Source organism: Salvelinus fontinalis, chromosome 10, assembly GCF_029448725.1.
Source record: "Salvelinus fontinalis isolate EN_2023a chromosome 10, ASM2944872v1, whole genome shotgun sequence".
In the NCBI taxonomy this organism is placed as follows: domain Eukaryota; kingdom Metazoa; phylum Chordata; class Actinopteri; order Salmoniformes; family Salmonidae; genus Salvelinus; species Salvelinus fontinalis.
Genome location: NC_074674.1, coordinates 5,711,619 through 5,734,430, shown reverse-complemented (window position 1 = coordinate 5,734,430; position 22,812 = coordinate 5,711,619). Strand labels below are relative to the sequence as shown.

The following is a 22,812-nucleotide window of genomic DNA, read 5'->3' as shown; positions in this document are numbered from 1 at the left end:
GCCCACAAATGTTCTATAGGATTGAGGTCAGGGCTTTGTGATGGCCACTCCAATACCTTAACTTTGTTGTCCTTATGCCATTTTGCCACAACTTTGGAAGTATGCTTGGGGTCATTGTCCATTTGGAAGACCCATTTGTGACCAAGCTTTAACTTCCTGACTGATGTCTTGAGATGTTGCTTCAATACATCCACATAATTTTCCTCCCTCATGATGCCATCTATTTTGTGAAGTGCACCAGTCCCTCCTGCAGCAAAGCACCACCAGAACTGGATGCTGCCACCCCCGTGCTTCACTGTTGGGATGAGGTTCTTCGGCTTGCAAGCCTCCCCCTTTTCTTCCAAACATAACGATGGTCATTGTGGCCAAACAGTTCTATTTTTGTTTCATCAGACCAGAGGACATTTCTCCAAAAAGTACAATCTTTGTACCCATGTGCAGTTCCAAACCATAGTCTGGCTTTTTTATGGCGGTTTTGGAGCAGTGGCTTCTTCCTTGCTGAGCGGCCTTTCAGGTTATGCCGATATAGGACTTGTTTTACTGTGGATATAGATACCTTTGTACCTGTTTTCTCCAGCTTCTTCACAAGGTCCTTTGCTGTTGTTCTGGGATTGATTTGCAGTTTTCACACCAAAGTACGTTCATCTCTAGGAGACAGCACGCATCTCCTTATTGAGCAGTATGACAGCTGCGTGGTCCCATGGTGTTTATACTTGCGTACTATTGTTTGTACAGATGAACGTGGTACCTTCAGGCGTTCGGAAATTGCTCCCAAGGATGAACCAGACTTGTGGAGGTCTACAATTTTCTTTCTGATTTCTTTTGATTTTCCCATGATGTCAAGCAAAGAGGCACTGAGTTTGAAGGTAGGCCTTAAAATACAATCTAGAAGAAAAAGAAACGCACACCTGTATTGGCGAGGTGCTGGCTAGCGGAGTAGAAAACTTGAAAATAAAGGAGAGCCGCACACTCTAGGAGCTCAGATGCAAAAATATTTAATTACCAACGTTTCGACAGGCAAGCTGTCTTGAAGGCCTTGAAATACATTCACAGGTACACCTCCAACTAACTCAAATAATGTAAGTTAGCCTATCAGAAGCTTCTAAAACCATCACATAATTTTCAGGAATTTTCCAAGCTGTTGAAAGGAACAGTCAACTTCGTGTTGTCATGCCCTGGCCGTAGAGAGGTTTTTATTCTCTATTTTGGTTAGGTCAGGGTGTGACTAGGTTGGGCATTCTAGTTTCCTTATTTCTATGTTGGTGTGGTTGATTTCCAATCGGGGGCAGCTGTCTATCGTTGTCCCTGATTGGGGATCATATAATAGTTAGGCACAATAGTGCACGATAGTAGAATATGCGGTTTGCCTTCAAAATAAAAGTATGGCAAGTCAGTTAAGAACAAATTCTTATTTACAATGACAGCCTACCTCGGCCAAACCCAGATGACGCTGGGCCAACTGTGCACTGCCCTATGGGACTCCCAATCACAGCCGGATGTGATACAGCCTGGATTCGAACCAGGGACTGTAGTGATGCCTCTTGCACTGAGATGCAGTGCCTTAGACAGCTGTGTCCATGTGTGTGTGTTAACTATTTAACTGTACTAGAATGCTTAAAAGGTCGCTAAGATTTTTAATATCGGTATTGGGTTTTTTGGCAAGGAAAATATTGGATATCTGTAACGATGTACGCTAAGTCGGGAAGCAAGTTCAGGGAGTGAATACATTTAATTAATAAATGAACAAAAAAACACAAACAACGCACCGACATGAAACAGGAACAGATACAATGACGAATGGGGAAGGAACCGAAATGGAGTGACAATTATAGGGCAGGTAATTAAGGAGGTGATGGAGTCCAGGTGAGTGTCATAATGCGCAATTACACGTTACGATGGTGACAGGTGTGCGCCATAACGAGCAGACTGGTGACCTCTGTTTATTACTACATTTATCTTTGAGGATGTTAATATTGCCAATTAATGTTTTAATGTAAATCTATGTTACTTACATCAACCACAGAGGATTTTATTTTATTTTAAATACATTTGTAATAAATACCATTTAAAATAACACAAGCATATTGCTATTACATTGTTATAACTAACTTCTTTCTAAGCAGGGTTTCTCACACACCCAGAGACAGATGGCTGACACAGAACATTCCTAAACACTGATAAGAAAAGGGTGCAGACACACACACATACTCAAGGACGGAGGGCTGACTACGCACACACAAAATCTCCTGCTTAGCTGAACATTTGATAACAAAGAACTTTTGCTATAAGACTCAGAAGGATGACGCCCAGCTCATCAGGACCAATCTGAGAAGACAACAACCTGTCCAGAACCAACCAAAGGACCAGAACTTCCAGACTCAACCTACTTTCTGTGTTGTATGAAATGTCTATGCATTCTGTTATCTGGGCTTTTTCTGGAGGTTCTCTATGAGCCGAAGGAACGAGACCGTATACGCTTGTACCAGATATCTTTACTCATAATTAAACTGTCGCTTGTCATACAATTTATCACCTTGTCTGAATCGATCCTTGACCGGCTCGCCCTTCTCCATATCCAATTATCAACACAACCCCCTTTGAAATCGCATCGAAAACAATTGCATATTCTTTCGGGGTTATTGGAATTCTAAACTTATAAAGAAATTCCCCATATGAGAGTAGATATCCATCCTCATTCAGTAACTGACCAACCAAAATAATTGTATTCTCAAACCAGTACCGAAAAAAAAGACACTTATTTTTAAATCGTATATCTTTGTTGTTCCATATAAGTTATCTGTGAGGGGGGAAATTATGTTAATATGCCAACATCCAAGCTAAAAGTGCCTGCTTATGAAATTTGGACAATTATACTGGGATTTTATCATCAAAATTACACCGAAGCAGACATTCTAAACCACCAACATATACTTAGGGAAGATATTCCAAATACTGTTCTGGTTCTTAATATAGTTCAGAATCCAATTTATTTTAAAAGTATTATTTAGAGTACTAAAATCTAAAACCTCAAGACCTCCTTGTTCTTGGGTATAACTGAGAATATCTTTCCATAGATAGTGAGGCTTGTTCCTCCAAATAAAATTATAAAGAATCTTATCTAGGTCCTTTACAATTTTAGGGGGTAAGTCAAGTGATAACGAGACATAAACTGATCTGGATAACCCTTCAGCTTCGGACAATAAAACCCGACCATATAATGAAATATCTCTCAAAAATATGGTAGTATCATCAGCCAGTTGACATAGTTTAAGTTCCTTGCCAAGTTCTGAAACACCTTGAAAATTCAATTTCTTGATATGAAGAGCCACAACTTGAGTAACCAATAAAACATGATTTTATTTACTAATTGGGCAGCCCTACCTAATGCCACGCCCAATATCAAATCTTTGGGATGTCCTGTGAGCTAATTTCACAGAGTTAGTACAACCACTATATAAAGTTTGGACTGCTTTCAAAAAATAAAATAAAAAGTTTAATTCACCAAACCCCAAAAAACGCTTTGAACATAAATTAATGTTCTACAATGTCAAAAGCCTTGTAAAAATCAACAAACATAAGAAGACTATCATCAAGGATGAGGTCATTATCGTCAATCATATCTAAGATCAACCTGATGTTTTAACTAATGTGTCGACCATGCATAAAACCAGATTGTTCTTCATCCATTATATGATGCAAGCCTTGTTTCAACCTCTTAGCAATACAAGGGCAAATCATTTGCCATCATTATTCAACAGGCTAATTGGCCTCCAGTTGTCTATATAAAGACTAACCTTATTAGGTTTGGGAATCAAAGTAATTACACCTTGCTTTAAGGAAGCAGGTAACTCCCCTTTTTCTATTGATTCTTGGAACAGTAAGAATGAAAGGAATCAATTGATCATTGAATGTTTTATAGAAATTGCTTATTAAGCCATTATTTCTAGCGGACCTATTGTCTTTAAGGCTTTTAATACAGCCTTTTATCTACATTTAGGATAACTCATTACAAAAATCATTATCTATCTTGTTAGGAATGTTTGCTACATTGTCAAAGGAAAGGATCCGTATTGGAACTTGACTGGGCTGATGTATACAGGTTCTGATAAAACTGGGCAACATGCTGAGAGATTTCTTTTGGATTTTTATTGGGAGTATTATTGATAATTTATTTACATATGTAAGTCATTTCGCCATTTTTTCCAAATTAAATTAAAGAAATACTTTGTATTTTCCTCTCCCTCTTCCATCCATTTTAGTCTTGATCTTACAAACGCTCCCCGGCCTTTTCCTCGTAGATACAGTCTAACTGCATTTGTAGTGATGATAACTCCAGTAACGCTTGATTAGTTATTCGTTTTTTTGGTATAATCCATTATTCCCTTTACGATGTCATATTCTCGCTCTTGGCACAAGCAATTTCTTTCCCCATTCAAATAGCCAACAGCCTTATATCAAATTTCATTAGCTCCCAGTAACTTCCAAACGTATTCATAACACAGGCACGATTCCAATATTTAATCAACAATTCCTGCTACTTCCTTCTTAAATACTTAATTCTCTAGTAAAGTCTTATTCAATGTCCAGTAACCTGCAACTTGTTTTATTGACAAACCATGCATATTTATCTTTATTGAAATCCCTTTGTGATCTGTTAAAATCGATGGTTCAATTGAGACTGTATCAACCTTGTCAGCCATATCTTCAGATATCAGCCAGAAAAAAAGTATGGGATTGTATAGATAAGTTTATGTTTACATGGAGTACCAAAGATTTATCTGGGTTCTTATGTCTACAAATATCTGGAACACCAAACCTTAGACATATATTCCCTATCTCACAAACAGAATTGCTATCCTTAGGAAGCCATCTATCTAGATTATCATGTAATACTGTATTAAAATCTACACCTCATATTACTTTGGCCAATGGAAATTTAGACATAATTTTTCTTATTTTCCTCTCAATGTCTCTCAATAACATACAGTTACTTGACATCTACCTATGGCATAATCCATCTCCCTGTATTATCTGCTTCATGACTCAGTACATTACTCTTAAAGTTGCCTTTTAAAATAGCGACACCTGCTGACAGATTGGTACCAAATGAAAGCCATATATCATTGCCACTTCCAAAACGCAGTATCTGTGGAACAGGCATGAGTTTCTTGAATGAAGTAAAAGTCGCCACTCTTACCCTTACAATACAAAAATAAAGATTTCCTTTTAAAAATATTACGGATTCTCCTGACATTAATAGAAAAAACTGAAATTGACATTTGCTATCACAGTGACTATATGAAGAATATTAAACTTGTATGCATTCACATGAACCGGGGTCTCACAAAATGAAACGTTCTTACTAGTTGCAAATAAAGAGTCCTTTGCCCACGCAGGTGGTAGACCTAAAGTATATTTTTATGCAATTGTAAATAACATTGTACCATAGATTGGTAAAACGAATAGCCATCAAGCTAACATTAAGTGTCAGTGCGAATTTCCCTGCCATAAAAACATATATATAAAAAGCTTGACTCACACAAATAATGCTCTTTCCTAAAGAAATACAACCTTTTACAAGTTGCAAATAAAAATCAGCCCTGTACCACTCACTTGGTAAATCCAGTAGTCCTCAAGCTAGGCGCCAGCGCGAATTTCCCTTCCATTAACAAAAGCCTTGGCTCCCACAAAGTATGCACTTTTCCCCTCCATCCTTGCTCTCTCAATCATCTGCCACAGACGATTCCGAGCTTCTTTGTCAAATGCTGTCAGGTCCTCCTTGAACTTCTGGTTGTTGTTCTTTAAATAATAATTTTTCTTTGCACTTTTCCATGTCAGATCCCTCGCTGTCCTGGAGATGAATCTCATGATCACTGGTCATGGTGGCTGGTTGTTTCCCCCATCTCTCAGCCTACCCATGTGGTGCACTACATCCGGAGAACCTGCAACAACATTTCGCTCCTCCTCCGGGACTATTGCCCTTCATTTTTGGTTTGATGTTCTCGTCAGATCTTTCTGCGATTCCATAAATTCGAAGATTTCATCTCCGACTATACCGGTCATTCTCTTTTACCTTTGACTCCATTTCAGTAAGTTTCTTCTCCTGCTTTGCAACCTTAGTTTTCAATGTTGCGTTCTGCTGCTTCAGAGTATTTACTTCATCAACATTGAAATCAATTGCTTGCTTCAGGTTATCGATGCTGACAGTGTTCCTTTTCACCAAATCCATGATGTCATCTGCGCTCTCTTTGATTTTAGCCGTGAGGATGCGGACGATGTTGTCCTGTAGCTGGCTCAGAGATGGTTCACTTCTCAGCTTCTTTGGAAGTTGATCCTTGGTTGGGGTATTCGGGTATGAATCACATTCACCCCCGTTTTTACACTGCAAACATATGCATGAGTTTCAGCAATGCCTCCTTGGAAGTTTCCACATCCATTATCTCAGCAACAGTTTGGTTATGTCCTGACTCCATGCTACTAGCTATGAAGATGTTAGCTAGCTAATGTTAGCTAACGTAAACTCGTACATCACCTTGGTCCATACAATTGCCCTTATTTTAGCGCCCCAAAAACGTAATACTTTCAGATCAACTGTAATGTCAATGCCATTGTAAAGCACAACTTCTCCCCTTTCCAACAAAATCAATTACATGACCTAAACACTGCCCATTTCTGCATAATTCAAGCAGGCAATGAACCCCGTCTTGTCTTTTTAAAAATGGCGGGTGGGGAAGCGAAACTAATGCGAGATAGATAGTGAGAAGGACAGATGTAGTGTGGGTAAATTGCTTTTTTCACTCGATCTGTCCAACTTATCACCTTATCGCCTCTAAAATGTAAATAAAACACTATAAAGAGTTTATATAATGTGTCATTACATACCTATTTGAAGGTTTGTGTCGAATTTGAATCGGGTTTTTAGGGCGGTGCTAAAGTGATCTTAGAAGTAAACAGCGACTTTGAGAATGATGATCGCATGCAATGATAACGAAAAAAATGACTAGATATCCCCCCCTTAGCGCCGTCACTGTCCATTTATTGTTTGTAAACAATGAGAGAAGTGCTACACCTGGTGGAGAGAGATTGTAAGACAGAAATAGTTGCTTTATGCGTGCTGTACTTTACGACATGACACATCAAGATGTAACGGAGGGTCAGTTTTTTCAACTTTTCTCCAATACTATAGAGCCATTACCATGTCGATCAACGCTCCCTCCAGTAACCACGAGCACAACCGTTCCTTGATTTTAACTGGCAACTTTATTCTGTAGTTCTTGCCCGTCAGTCACGTTTCACACTCCTCTTAAACAGACCGGACAGATCAGAGAGAGGGATTAACAGGTGTTACATAAAGAGGAAAACAGGGCTAGGAGTGAGAGAGGAAAAGAGGAAGGAGAAGAGGAAGGATGTAGTAAAATTAGGTGGTCCCCTAATGGTTCTCTTTCACTGTTAATGAGGGAGATAGATGGGAGAGAGAAGGAGTAGGAAATAGATGCAGGGGGGAGAGAAATTATTATTTTTCAGAGAGAGAGAACCGGAGTACTCCAAAAGAACATTTGCTACACTAGTTAGAAACAGACACCTAGCTGCCTGCCATCCAGCACCTTTCACCAAATTTTCCAGGATATTCTCACCATGCACGGTCAAACTACAGCAAAGCAATACAAGGTGTGTTTCTGGTGGCTATGATTCTTATGCATCAGGTAAAGAGAGAGGAGAGAGAGAAGGCAGTACACTCTTAGAATTCGTGGCTACTCAAGGAACCCCTGGAGTTCCTGAAGGAAACATTGCTAATCAATGGTTCATATTTGCACCTTCGGTTAGTTGAGCGCTTCTTGAGGAACCTTTAATGGTTCGATGTAGCAACGTGTTCCTGGAGGAACCCTGGAGGGGAGAGGTGGCTTAGTAGGGGCGTGGCTTTAAGATATGTTGTAATTTCTGTTAATTTGTTCTCTTGTTTTGTCATCACATGTTAAGGCCTGCCTCCAAGCCCAGTCTGTAATGAGAAGATCACATTAAAACTGCAGACTGGGAAACCTTAACTCACCATAACCACCCAGAGCCTTGATCTGCCCCCATGTAACCCAGAACCCCTATCCCAAAGGACTGTCCAGATGGGTCAAGTTCTCCTGAAAGCCAGACAGGGTCTCCATGAAGCCCAGGGGCAGCCCCAGGCACCTCCCCCTCCAGTACTCCACCTCATACAGCAGAAGAGGAAGCTGAGGAGAGAGTAAATGAAGACAAGGTCAGAGGTCACTAGTCACCCCTCATTACACCCGTCACCATAAAATAACTGCTGAGACACATCAAGAAGTTAAAAGTCAAGGCACCAGGGGAGGACACCCACTCAAAGCGGCCTCCCCTCAGTTCCACTCCCATCTCTGTGACCTCTACACCCTCTGCCTCCATGTTGGTCACTTTCCAAAGCCCTGGAAGTCAGCAGTAGTGACCATGATCCCCAAGCAAGGTAAAGACCCCCACCAGCCAGCCAACTATAGGCCCATCAGCCTTCTTAACAACTTGTGGAAGTTCCTGGAGAGGGTGCTGGCTTCAGAGACACTGACAACATGGGGGTCCTCTGGCTCCACCAGGCCGGCTTGAGGAAGAAGATCCACCACCGATAACATCCTGAGGCTGGCCGATATCAAATCATCCAGCTTTATTTATATAGCACATTTCAGACATGAATGCAAAAAACCCCAGAAATATATACCACTCAACAAACATAAGAGGGTTAAAAAAATGAAAAAATATATAAAAAACTAAAAGAATAAGAATAGAACAAGAAAGAGGTCACAGTAGCGATGTTCTTTGACGTCGAGAAGGCCTTTGACAAGATGTGTCACAATGGACTCATCTATATATCATATCAGACCCAGCTATAAATCATGTATAATATTAGACCCAGCTATATATCATATGTCATATCAGACCCAGCTATATAACCAGAAACTCCGCACTCAGTTGGTCACTCTTAAACATTTTTTAATTTAAGAAATATATAAAACGGGAGATAGTGGTGAGGGTGGGAGAAACCACATCGCCCAGGTTCTTTCCAGAGGCAGGAGTAACCCAAGGCTCCACCCTCAGCGTTCTACTGTTTAATGTATATATGTGATATTAATTACTTCCATCCAAGAGAGAGAGACAGGTCTCCCAGTTTGCGGATGACCTCTACTACTGGGCGGCCTCAAAGACCTTTGCACATGCTGGGAAGAAGTTACAGAACTGAATAACTGAAATAGAGACATGTGGCGGGTTAAACTCAACCCTCTCAAGACACAGTGCATCCTCTTCTCCAAGCACCTCAAGAAAAACAGGCAAGTGAACAGGAAGCTCCTGTGCTTGGAGAATGAGGGAAGGAAGTGACTGAACCACCTGAGGGTGCTTTGCAGAAAGAAAGGAGAAGCCACCCCCGGAACTGTCATCAAAGTCTATCAGAGAGTTATATCAGACCCCTGTATGAATATGCCTGTCCAGCCTGGAGCAACGTGGGAATGCACACAAAAAAAGACCCTGGCAATCAGGATAGCATACAGACTCCCCACGTGTACAATACCCGCTATATCCACCAGATGTCAGAACTGAGAACAGTGCAGGAATGATGGCTGTTCTGGGGCGCAAGTTTACCCTGACGTCGGTGGGGAACCCGTCACTGAAGACAATGATTCAAGAAGAACAAACAGACTCGCACAGATTTTTATCCAGTACCGGCCTCTCTGTGCTTCTTAAATAATTGTATCACTTTTAAAACCATTTTAGAGTGGATATCTGTTGCATTTTGATTGTGAATTTATCAACTTCTACTCCCGTATATATTTTAAACCCTGGTTTTAAAACCTCTGGACCAATTTTGTTTACCCCTTTTTAAACTCACCTGTCAAAGAGGGTGGGACACTGCAATAGAAGCTGACATTTTAACACCGCTCTTAATAACGCTGGAGGTTGACACAGACCAGGGTTTCCTAAACTCTGTCCTGGGGCCCCCGGGTGCACGTTTTGAAAGTTGCGTGAGTGAAAGAACGCTTACTTTTGCCGATTGAGCTGACGTTGATCTCAGGACCCCCCGGTTTGTTTTGTCCCCCATATTCCCCCCAAAATCCAGAGAAAGGACTGAAGGACTGCTGGTTCACACTTCTATAAAAAAAGACGTAGACCGTCTACACCAGGGAGGGGAAACTTTTTTAGGCCTGCGGACCAATTTCACGAAATATATATTTTTTGGAACTCAGTCAGGGTCTCAACTTACTGTTGAGAGTTAGAATGACAAAATACATAAGGTAAAATTTCGAAATGAGGTTGTTCAATTAGCCCTTGTCAGCTACTTTTAGTCTAGCAACCAGATATCTAAACTTGTAGTAAATAATTATCAACCGGGGTGAGGCACATTGATCATCAGTTATCATATTAAAACTGCTAACATTTCCCTCCACCCTATGGTAAAATGTGGAGAATTGCAGGAAATTAGCTGTAAAACTGCAATTTTTTCTTTCCGCCCCATGGCAAAATGAGAGTAATTGCAGGTTTTTTTCTTTCTTTTAGCTGATGGGGGGTACGCAAACCGATGAGCCACTGTGGCCTCATGATGAGTTTTTTTTTGTTGGTGCCCATCAAAGTTGACCATCCCTTGTTAATAAAAACCTGCAGCGCTCAGCAAATGCACTGAACATCAACAGCAGGTCAAAAGGAGAACTTCCTGCCACTTTATATGCAGCCTTTATGTAGAACATGACGTCCTGAATGAGTATCAGCTCGAGTGTAGACGATATGAAGGCCAGCCGATGACAGCAGACAGGATTAACAGAAGAACTGTTGTCACATTTGAAGGTTTAAGGTTGCAGCAATACTGGAGGAGAGGGTATGTATGTGTACCTGATGCGGTCATTTGGGCCAGGAAGAGCAAGAAAATTGAGGTGGCATCCACCGGGCTGCAGGTGGCCCGACTCATCGTCTCCCACCACTGTAGCAGTCAGACTTGCACTTGATGTATTTAAACTTCTCCAATTTGTTAATCTGAGAAAAAGGAACAAACACCTGGGGCCTCATTTATCAATAATGCATAGAAAATATAAAATACTACTTATGAACCGAATTTATAATGTTCGTACGCATAGAAAAAGTGTGATTTTTCAAACAATCCTACAAGCGTCATACGCACACCGGTAGAAGATGTGTTGATAAATGTGTTCATGAACAACTTTTGCTATTTGCATTTTGAAACGTGCCTAATTAACCATACATGGCTAAAATCATTGCTTTAATGTCCGTGAGGAATATACAAACGCCTTACCATTAAATATCCCACAATGGCGCAGCAAAAAAATATATACAAAAAATGAAAACAGTTACAATCAGGACCATTAGGACTACTCAAGTGGTTTAGCAATGGCAACTATCCCCCAAATGGAGTAGGTAACGCTCACCAATAAGCCATCCATCCTCAACAGCTCCCTGCTGTAGACGCTGTAGACGTACAGGCAGGCCAACACTGCTGAAGTAGAGGGCGGTGTTTAAACAATGATTGAGTAGGTGAATTCATGGAGATTTAGAGAGTTCTTTAGTTTATGGTTCTTTAATGTTGATTGGAGATGAAAAAAAAGTTTGCAATTCTGTGCCATGTCACTTAGCCATGGCCGGCCCGCTCATTAGGCCTATGACGAAATGATTTGAATGCATTTAAATGGTTTGAAACTTGTCTGCCTGTTGAACACACATCCTCAGCCTTCTATAGGAATTTAACGACTGCATAGGACTATGTTTTGGATGACTGGCTGCGAATGCTTATTGAATTGTTTTATTTCTGCCTTTTCTATTCCAGACATTCTGAAATTCACTAAAGCATCCCATGTATGTAACTTTAGTCTTTCACTTTTGACGAGGGCGGCATTTTCTGAGCTAAACTGACTCCATTTTCTGCTGCAGCATTCCATTTTTTTAACCTTTATTTAATAAGAACAAATTCTTATTTTCAATGACGGCCTGTTCAGGGGCAGAAGGACAGATTTGTACCTTGTCAGCTCGGGGTTTTGAACTTTCAACCTTTCGGTTACTAGTCCAATGCTCTAACCACTAGGCTACCCTGCCGCTCCATCAACATGCCATCAATGTTTTTTAAATAAATAATTTAGCAGATATAACATGGTAGAAAGAGTATGTGGCCTTTTCTGTAGCCTACAGGCTGGAGATATGACAATGTAATGAGATGGGAACTTTTTACATCATGCAGGTTTCTCCGATCAAATAGCTTAACCTACTTGGCGACCAATCAAAATAAGAAAAATGTGCTCACATGTTAAAACAACATATCCTAAAAACAGGACAGGTCAAATTAAAATGGACAATATGGAATGGACAATCAGGGCACTCACACAACTGCTGTCCAGGAGTTTCACCCCATAGGCTAAATTGTTATGATCAGCTGTTTCAAGTTTGTATAAATTTTTTACATACTGATCATAGCAAAAAATAAAATACTTCTGCATTTCTCGCTGTATAAACACATTGCGAATAGGTTCAGGATAACTCCTACTGATAAAGTTGGGTAGCTGAAATTCAGAGCTTAAATGGCCAAATTGATTAGTCACAGAAATCAGGACTTGCCAATGCGACGGCATGTTTTACAAATGGTGGGACTACCATATGGATGGGCATTCATAACATTCCATTGCAGGCCTACATGGTAGGCTACACCCCAGTAAGCACAGACCGACACCAACGTCTTTTGGATGTCTTTTTTTTTGTGTTTACGAAACAGTAGTCCTACCACGTAGATGGGCATTCCTAAAATGTAATTTCAGGCGACACTGTAGGCTGTACCCCAGTGAGCACGGACCGAGGCTGACGCCTTTTGGCTGTATTTTTGATCCTGTCCGGACATCTTTTTTTGTTCAGATTTTGTCCGGTCTGGACCAGCCTTGATTTGGTCCAAACATAGACGTCTATCATTGACGTCTTTTCACCTTTCATTCAGAACCTAACTTCAAAGTCTGGAAAACATGTATTTTAGACATCTTTTCAACGTCATTTTGCTTACTGGGACGGCAATTGTGGCAGAAATGCCAGGACCAGCCCTGCACTCAGCTGTGATTATCCAATTAACTGTTCATTTATCCATACAAGATGTGGTGTGGAAATAATAAACATGAATACAATGGCATGCAGACTAAGACAAGGCACATTCATTTAACAATAACAAACCAAGATATACAGCTCCTCATCTGTTATAATAATGTAACCAAAATACAAGTAGATAGCAACATCAGACTAGCCAGTTAAACAATGACAGGCAAAAATATAGCTATTAATGTTAGCTAGCATAGCTAGCATAAAAAAATAGATACATAATGCTTTAATAATTATGCAAATATTCTTAAACTATTGACAACTGTCAGTGAAATATGGGGAAAACAAATACCGTATTTACACACAGTGATGAATAAATTAATTAGAAAGGAATAATGTCCAAAAACTGAGATTTGTGTTCACAGCAGGTGGCAAGCTGCACTTGGTAAAGAATTGATAGCTGTGATGTCATCACTGAATTATTTTTCTTCTTCTATGGTGGGGTTTAAAGGCGGTTGGCATCCAATGTTAATGGTGTGTTGCGGCCACCAGCTAGACAGGGTATTGAACTAGAAAATAAAAATCCATTGCGGAAAAACGGCATACAAAAAGTTACACGTCAACAAACAAAACCCATCTTAATTAAGCAATTAACATCCCATCATGCTTAGGGTCATGCATAACAATGCTGGGCAATTCTTTTGTCTACCATGGCTAGGCCCACATAGGATAACCATGCCCACATCCACAGGGGACGAGTGGTCACTGAATGGAAAAGCGCGTCTGCTAAATGACTTAAATGTTGACTGATGCAAGAAATGTGACAGAAGGGGAGGTGCTGATATTAGCATTGAGTATATAAATTCCAACATAACCAGTGCACTTTAAAAATCAGACAAGAATCAACAATATTTGCCTTTCCAAAAAATGTAATTGTTTTTGGTATTAAGCAGGGCTAGACTAATCATAAATGTACATTAGATATAGGATACACAGCATGTCAAAGGTAGCCAGCCTATTGTCATGAATAGGCCCACAGTGCACTCACCAGTTGATGGAGTATAGTTTCCGTAACCATCTGTGCGTTATTGTGAAAACCCACAGGACGGTAGCTCTCCAGGAAGAGGGTTGGACTGAAAACCCACAGGACGGTAGCTCTCCAGGAAGAGGGTTGGACTGAAAACCCACAGGACGGTAGCTCTCCAGGAAGAGGGTTGGACTGAAAACCCACAGGACGGTAGCTCTCCAGGAAGAGGGTTGGACTGAAAACCCACAGGACGGTAGCTCTCCAGGAAGAGGGTTGGGCAGCCCTGCTCTAAGCCCTCCCTGGAATGAGTTTGACACCCCTGCCTCAGAGACTCTACAGCTCCTCGTGATATTGATGGTTTTGTGTGAATTTCAGCCCTCAAACCTCGCTGACATTCTCTCCAATGTTTATTTGAAATTTGAACATTTGCAGGGTGAAATCTCTTGAGATGCACCATCTCGTTTTCAGAAGTGTCCAAATGAAGAAAAAAAACTATGCTTCTTAACAATAATAATATGGCACCTACTGTCTAATAACAATGACAATAATACATAAATAAAACCCTATATTAAGAGCCTAAAAAGTTGTGTACAACTACAAATGGGCCTACAACTAATATAAACTACTTCTACAACTACTAATGCAACTAATAAAAAATACTGCTTCAACTACTAATACAAATAATACAACTTAGTACCTATAATATATACATACATAGGCCTACAGATTTACAAATATCTTCACACATCTTCACAACTACACATGTTTCTATTAGTTAAAAACAAAAACTGTTTGATCTTAACATTTGAAAAAGCCTTTTTTTAATTCACTGTGTGATTTTAATGCCCTGATTTCTATAGGTAAATGATTAAAGTCAAGCCTTTGTATCTGAAAGATGTTACTCTAACCTCATGATGTACCTTTGGAATGTGTAATGGCTGCTGTTGTCGAACGGAGTAGTGTGAGTTTCCTTAACCAATGTACTTGTCTGAATCGGCTTGTTATAAATTACATCTAAATCGCAAAGTGAGATCTTGGTTGTGTTTTGTTTTGATAGATGATGTCACCATAGTCTAGTATAGGAAGCAGCAGTTTGATAACTAAGGTCTTTGAAAATGGATACAGTCAAATAATTCTTACTACAACTTGTTATAGTTGCACCATCGGATGAGAACATGAAAGGGAAGCAAATGTCAGGGTTTAGGAAGGTGCGTTCTGGTCCCTGTCTGTTACACTGCTTCTCTCAGACTAGTCAGTTTGTATTTTCTGTGTGCATTAGGCCTAGCCGCAGTGTATAATTGACTACAGCATCTTCAACCGAATAGTTGTCACAAACAATAAAATAAAGTTCAATATAAAGTTATGAAGTTATTCATAAAAATAAACAAAAAGGCTCCAAAACGTTGAAATACCTGTGCTGTGTCATCAGTAAGACATGAGCAAGAACATCAAAATGATCAGAAATGTACTTTTATTTTTGCAACTTTAAGTGTGTCTTCTCTCGTTAAACAATGTCAGTGTAGACAGGCACAGTACATTGATTCCTTTACAGTACGCTCTTATGCAAATATCTATGCACAAATCTTTGGTGTGTTACCTTTTTCAAATAAATCTGACATTTTGCCTCTTCATTGTACTATTTCTATAAAAATCACTACAAAGACATAAGACATGAGTAAGCAAGAATCATTACAGTACAGTATTATATGGCACATGGATGAATGGTTCATATTCACTTTAGTACACACTTAATAGTTAACAGTGCATACTAAACATTTCAACTGAACACCGTTGTGTAGGATGTCAGTCTTCATGTAGGACATTTACGGCAATGTTTAATGGTGATCATTGTGTGGACCCCAAGAAGAGTAGCTGCTGCTTTCGCAACAGCTAATGGGGATAAAATACAAAATAAAATAAAAATAGTTTCAACGCTCTTGAGTTGTAGTATTATACAGTACATGCTTATAAATGGTAAGTTAAAGTGCTTTCAAGTACATGTGAGATCAATATACACCAAGTTGATAAAACCATTCCTCTAATTTCAAAATGTTTAATCTCTGGCCTACATTAAAAAAAACTGTTTGCAATCTGATAAATTTCACCATGTCTGGGAAGATTCTTGACATGCTTGTTACGTAAATCAACTCCATTAAAACATTAGTCAATGTTCTCTGATTGGTGAGAAGAAACCTCTGGCTCCTCCACTTCTAGGAATGAACTGCCCCATTGAGGGCACAGTGGCCCCTTCTACACCAGGAGAGAAGTGACAGTCGATCAACATAAATGGGAAAACAAAACAATCCTTGCTAATGTATAAAGCCAAGGCAGTTAACTATATCTTACCTGCAGATTTGGGTGGAGCACTCAAAATGGTCTCGGCAGTACGCCCCAGTGGGCTTGGTACCCATGAACCTCCACAGAGGGGTCATGCGGGTTCTCCGTTCCAGTAGCTTGGTGCCCTGCTGCAGACTCAGCCTTGAATCATGGCTTCCTATTGGACTAGCATACACCTGCCATACAAAGTGTATATGTCAACAACATTTAACATTAAAGTTTCACTACTGGTTAAAGATGTTTAACAACACTACTCCAAAGAAAATGATAAAACAATGATAAAAAAGTGCTTTACCTGATGCATAAGAATCAGAGCCACCAGACACACACCTTGCGTTGCTTTGCTGTGGTTTTGACCGTGCATGGTGAGATATACTCTGTAAAATTCGGTGAAAGGTGCTGGATGGCAGACAGCTAGGTGTCTGTTTCTAACTAGCGTAGCAAACGTTATTTTGGAGAACTCCGCTTATATACCATCCCTCTCTCTCGCTCTCGCTCTCTCACTCTATCACTTTCTATCTCTCTCTCTCTCTCTCTCTCTCACACACACACACACACACACACACACACACACACACACACACACACACACACACACACACACACACACACACACACACACACACGCTCACACACAGACATATATACACACACACACACACACACACACACACACACACACACACACACACACACACACACACACACACACACACACACACACACACACACACACACACATACACACATGTCATGTCAAATATTTGACAATGGTAAAGATAAGATCTCCACTGTGGACCAGTAACTCTCTGATTGTAAACTGTCCTAGCACTGGGAGCTATTGCCAGAATGACATCAACTCTGCTGATATCTTGGGCACCTCTAGGAAACTCCTTCTGTTGATAATGACAAGTCCATTAATAACCTCATTAGAGCGCACATAGAAAAAAATGCATGAACGTTACATGTGTGACAGCACTCGGTACCAAAGTAAACAAAAGATTGCATTTTGGCCTCTACGTGTTACCTTTGTACAGACAAATTATTTATGTTATGCATACTTCTTCTAATACTTACCTTTTGACATTTATGACAAGATGTGTTGTGAGGGTAATGATGATGAAACCAAGTCGCTCTGAATAATCATTCAATCAGTCAAATGTTCTTATTCAAATAAACATGTCTTACAAAGGGTCAACAGTCAAGCCGGGTCCGGAGGCATGCATTGCTTATTTTCAAATATTATTATTATTATATCTTTATTTCAACAAGGAACACAGACTGAGATCAAGGTCTCTTTTACAGCTGGGCCCTGCGTATACATGTTTACACATACAGTTTAGGTACAATGATTAAGAAACTACATAAGACAAACAAAACGATCACAGATAACACAAAAAAATACAGCAGCAGATTATTACATTTACACATAGGTTATTCCCCTAACAGCACAAGAACTTGCATTACCCGAAACAGTTACAAGCAATACAAAAATAAAAACCCACCAATAAATATTTAAAATGGGCAACAGGGGAACAAGAGTCTCATGTTTAAGTTTAGTCTGCAGGCTATTCCATAGAATTGTCAACATAGCACCATATTAAGGTGTGGGATGTTCATTCTATTACAAGGAACAACTAGCAGGTCAATTTCGCCCCAGCAGCATAATCTGTCCATTCACAATTCACCTGTGGGAATGAAACTCAGGGCGAAAGTTCACCTTCCAACAGGACAACGACCCTAAGCACACAGCCAAGACAATGCAGCGGTGGCTTCAGGACAAGTCTCTGAATGTCCTTGAGTGGCCCAGCCAGAGCCCAGACTTGACACCCGATCGAACAAAGGTGCTTCAGCAAAGTACTGAGTAAAGGGTCTGAATATTTATGTGAATGTGATATTTCCGTTTTTTTTTCTAAAAACTTGATTTTGCTTTGCCGTTATGGGGTATTGTGTGTAGATTGATGGGGACAAAAAACTATCGAATCCATTTTAGAATAAGGCTGTAACGTAACAAAATGTGGAAAAAGTGAAGGCGTCTGAATAATTTCCTGAATGCACTGTAACTGTTTGGGCAGGAGAAGCTGGGTCCCATGCCGCTGATTAACATTGCGCACCGCACGGGTCCTCTCTGCAACGGATCCCGGTGTATGATTGTACGAATCTAAAGTTTTGAGGTCAAAGAGGAAATTCTTCTCCTCGCAGCAGAAACGGAGGCTCTGAACTGTGCTGAGAAAACTATCAGCATCTACCCAGATCTGTGTGCCGAGCTGCTGAAACAGACCTACAACGAGGTGAGACCCCAGCAACGCAAGCTAACCCTGAGATGCGGCTTCATACACCCGGCAAAGCTCATCTTGAACTTCCAGAATGCAACACAGATTTTCCACTGTAAAGGAGGCTTCTTCGCGAAACACATCAAGCCCAACACACAAGGGGAGGAGCCGACAGATCTAGACTAACCCCAATTTGACTGGCTTAATATTCAGGTATGCTGTCCATGCACAATCACGAAGCCTATGGCTGTGATGCTGCTCTCAGCATAAGACAATGATGAGGACAACCCTTCAATGGGGTTAAAGGAACACAGTTATTACTATTATTGAACACTGGACTTTGTTATTATTATATTGCCTATGGTCACTGACATTTAGACAATGATGACACAACGAATTCATGAACAATGGACACTTATGTTGAAGTGTCATACAGACTGGGGCTGCTTCCTCGTGGGGATACAATGCATTGCATCCCTATATGGCTTAAATATGGCAATATAAATTGGAAGCTATTCCCCTACAATTTTCTATTATACTACTGTTTAGGATAGATGGGCAGTCTCATATGGGCTATCACACAATTCAATTTTCTTTTTTAATAATCTATGGCGGTCCCCCTCTGTTATAGGACATGGCCTACAGGTCATGGTGAATTATTGTGAAGATTATAGACTGCATTTGTTGCACATACCCTCTTCTTTTTTCTTGTATTTAGTAATAGAGCACCTAAAAGCTTAATACAAATTGATGATACATTTATGTTTAAGGAATTTAAACTATATTGCTGATAATAATGAATGGTTTGAAAAGGACGCACATAGAATAGAGAACCATTTGTACAAACTGTCTGCTATTTCATCAGCCCCAAACAAAACTAAAGGTGTAAAGGCAAAGACCAAGAAGGCAGAATCAATTTCCTTAAATGTACAGTGCTTTCAATGTATTCTACATTTTTTATGTTACAGCCTGAATTCAAATTATTTTTTATTTTTTTTAATGTCTCACTCATTTACACACAATACCCCCCATAATGACAAAGTGAAAACATGTTTTTAGACATTTTTGCTAATGTATTGGAAATTAAATACAGAAATATCTCAATACATATTAGAATCATATCATCTTTGGCAGTGATTACAGCTGCGGGTCTTTCTGGGTAAGTCTAAGAGCTTTGCACACCTGGATTATACAATATTTGCACATTATTATTTTTTTATTCTTCAAGCTGTCCAATTGGTTGTTGATCATTGCTAGACAGCCATTTCAAGTCTTGCCATGGATTTTCAAGACAAAAGTCAAAACTGTAACTAGTCTACTCAGGAACATTCAATGGGATCTTGGTAAGCCACTCCAGTGTAGATTTGGCCTTGTGTTTTAGGTTATTGTGCTGCTGAAAAGAGAATTTCTCTCCCGGTGTCTGTTGGAAAGCAGACTGTACCAGTTTTGCATCTATGATCTTGCCTACGCTTAGTTCTATTCTGTTGATTTTTATCATAAAAAAACTCCCTAGTCCTTGCCGGTGATAAGCATACCCATAACATGATGCAGCCACCACCATGCTTGAAAATATGAAGAGTGGTTCTCAGTGATGTGTTGTGTTGAATTTGCCCCAAACATAATGCTTTGTATTTCTTTGCCACATTTTTGCAGTTTTACTTTTGTGCCTCATTGCAAACAGGATGCATGTTTTGGAATATTTGTATTATGTCTAGGCTTCCTTCTTTCACTCTGTCATTTAGACTAGTTATCACGTTCGTTCTCCTCCTCGTCTCAGGAGGAGCATGGATCGGACCAAAACGCAGAGTGATATGAATACATCTTCTTTTATTAGAGACGAAAATGAAACGAACACTATACAAAAACAATAAACCACGAACGTGAAGCTACAAACGAAAGTGCACACACAGCTACTAACGTTAGACATAGACAATTACCCACAATCACCTAAAGCCTATGGCTGCCTTAAATATGGTTCCCAATCAGAGACAACAATAAACAGCTGTCTCTGATTGAGAACCAAACCAGGCAACCATAGACTTTCCTAAACCTCTCTACTGAACACAACCCCATACACTATACAAAACCCCCTAAACAATACACACACCCTAAACTAGACAAAACACACAAACATCCCATGTCACACCCTGACCTAACTAAACTAATAAAGAAAATCAATATAACAGAGGCCAGGGTGTGACACTAGTATTATGGAGTAACTACAATGTTGTTGATCCATCCTCAGTTTTCTCCTATCACAGCCATTAAACTCTGTAATTGTTTTAAAGTCACCACTGGCCTCATGGTGAATTCCCTGAGCGGTTTCCTTTCTCTCCGGCAACTGAGTTAGGACGCCTGTATCTTTGTAGTGACTGGGTGTATTGATACACCATCCAAAGTGTAATTAATAACTTCACCATGCTCAAAGGGATATTCAATGTCTGCTTTATTTAAAACATTTTTTTACCCATCTACAAATTGGTGCCCTTCTTTGCGAGGCATTGGACAACTTCCTTGGTCTTTGTGGTTGAATCTGTGTTTGAAATTCACTGCACGACTGAGTGACCTTACAGATAATGGTATGTGTGGGGAGATGAGATGAGGTAGTCATTCAAAAATCATGTTAAACACTATTCTGTCCATGCAACTTTTTATGTGACTTGCACATTTTTACTCCTGAATGTATTTATGCTTGCCATAACAAAGGGGTTGGATACTAACTGACACAAGACACTTCAGCTTGTCATTTTTTATTCATTTGTGAAAATTCCCCAAAACATAATTTCACTTTGACATTATATGGGTGTAGGCCAGTGACACAAAATCCGGATTCAATACATTTTACATTCAGGCTTTAACACAACAAAATGTGGAAAAAGTCAAAGGGTGTGAATACTTTCTGAAGGTATTGTGTGTATATATACAGTGCCTTTGGAAAGTATTCAGACTGTTGATGTTTTCCACATTGTGTTACGTTACAGCCTTGTTCTAAAATTGATTCAATAGTTTTTTGTCCTCATCAATCTACACACAATACCCCATAATGACAAAGCGAAAACAGGTTTTTAGAAATTGTTGCAAATTTCTTAAAAATAAAAAAATGGAAATATCTTATTTACTTAAGTATTCAGATCCTTTTCTATGAGACCCAAAATTGAGCTCAGGTGCATCCTGTTTCCATTGATCATCCTTGAGATGTTGCTATAACTTGATTGGAGTCCACCTGTGGTAAAATAAATTGGACATGATTTGGAAAGGCACACACCTCTCTCTAATGCTCTCTTTCTTTCTCTCTCTCTCAGAGGACCTGAGCCCTAGGACCATGCCTCAGGACTACCTGGCATGATGACTCCTTGCTGTCCCCAGTCCACCTGGCCGTGCTGCTGCTCCAGTTTCAACTGTTCTGCCTGCGGCTATGGAACCCTGACCTGTTCACCGGACGTGCTACCTGTCTCAGACCTGCTGTTTTCAACTCTCTTGAGACAGCAGGAGCGGTAGAGATACTCTGAATGATTGGCTATGAAAAAACAAATGACATTTACTCCTGAGGTACTGACCTGTTGCACCCTCTACAACTACTGTGATTATTATTACTTGACCCTGCTGGTCATCTATGAACATTTGAACATCTTGGCCATGCTCTGTTATAATCTCCACCCGGCACAGCCAGAAGAGGACTGGCCACCCCTCATAGCCTGGTTCCTCTCTAGGTTTCTTCCTAGGTTTTGGCCTTTCTAGGGAGTTTTTCTTTGCCATCGTGCTTCTACACCTGCATAGCTTGCTGTTTGGGGTTTTGGGCTGGGTTTCTGGTGCAGCACTTTGAGATATCAGCTAATGTAAGAAGGGCTATATAAATACATTTGATTTGATTCGATCTATATAAGGTCCCACAGTTGACGGTGCATGTCAGAGCAAAAATCAAGCTATGAGGTTCAAGAAATTGTCCGTAGAGCGCCGAGACAGGTTTGTGTCGAGGCACAGACTAGAAATCACTGGCCACTTTAAGGAATGGAACACTAGTCACTTTAATAATATTTACATATCTGGCGTTACTCATCTCATATGTATGTACTGTATTCTATACTATTCTACAGTATCTTGGACACTTAATGT

At 40.0% G+C, this 22,812-nt stretch overlaps 1 protein-coding gene and 1 long non-coding RNA gene across 3 annotated transcripts; both read right to left on the bottom strand.

The window, feature by feature from the left end:
• Positions 1 to 7,241: 7,241 nt before the first annotated feature.
• LOC129863495 (uncharacterized) lies at positions 7,242 to 8,217 on the bottom strand. The gene is made up of 2 exons (XR_008760970.1): positions 8,048 to 8,217; positions 7,242 to 7,884 (listed from the first exon to the last, which is right to left on the bottom strand). It is a non-coding gene; the product is annotated as an uncharacterized LOC129863495 (long non-coding RNA).
• Positions 8,218 to 15,543: 7,326 nt separating this feature from the next.
• On the bottom strand, positions 15,544 to 16,882 carry si:dkey-22f5.9 (liver-expressed antimicrobial peptide 2-like). 2 transcript variants are annotated; one of them, XM_055935522.1, is made up of 3 exons: positions 16,722 to 16,882; positions 16,436 to 16,602; positions 15,544 to 15,979 (listed from the first exon to the last, which is right to left on the bottom strand). In XM_055935522.1, the coding sequence occupies exons 1-3, from the start codon at positions 16,788 to 16,790 to the stop codon at positions 15,925 to 15,927; spliced, it is 291 nt and encodes a 96-aa protein (XP_055791497.1). In that variant the 5' UTR covers positions 16,791 to 16,882; the 3' UTR covers positions 15,544 to 15,924. The 2 variants fall into 2 exon arrangements, with proteins under 2 accessions (XP_055791497.1, XP_055791498.1); XM_055935523.1 differs by having other exon boundaries at positions 15,544 to 16,339; positions 16,722 to 16,881.
• Between the last annotated feature and the right edge of the window lie 5,930 nt (positions 16,883 to 22,812).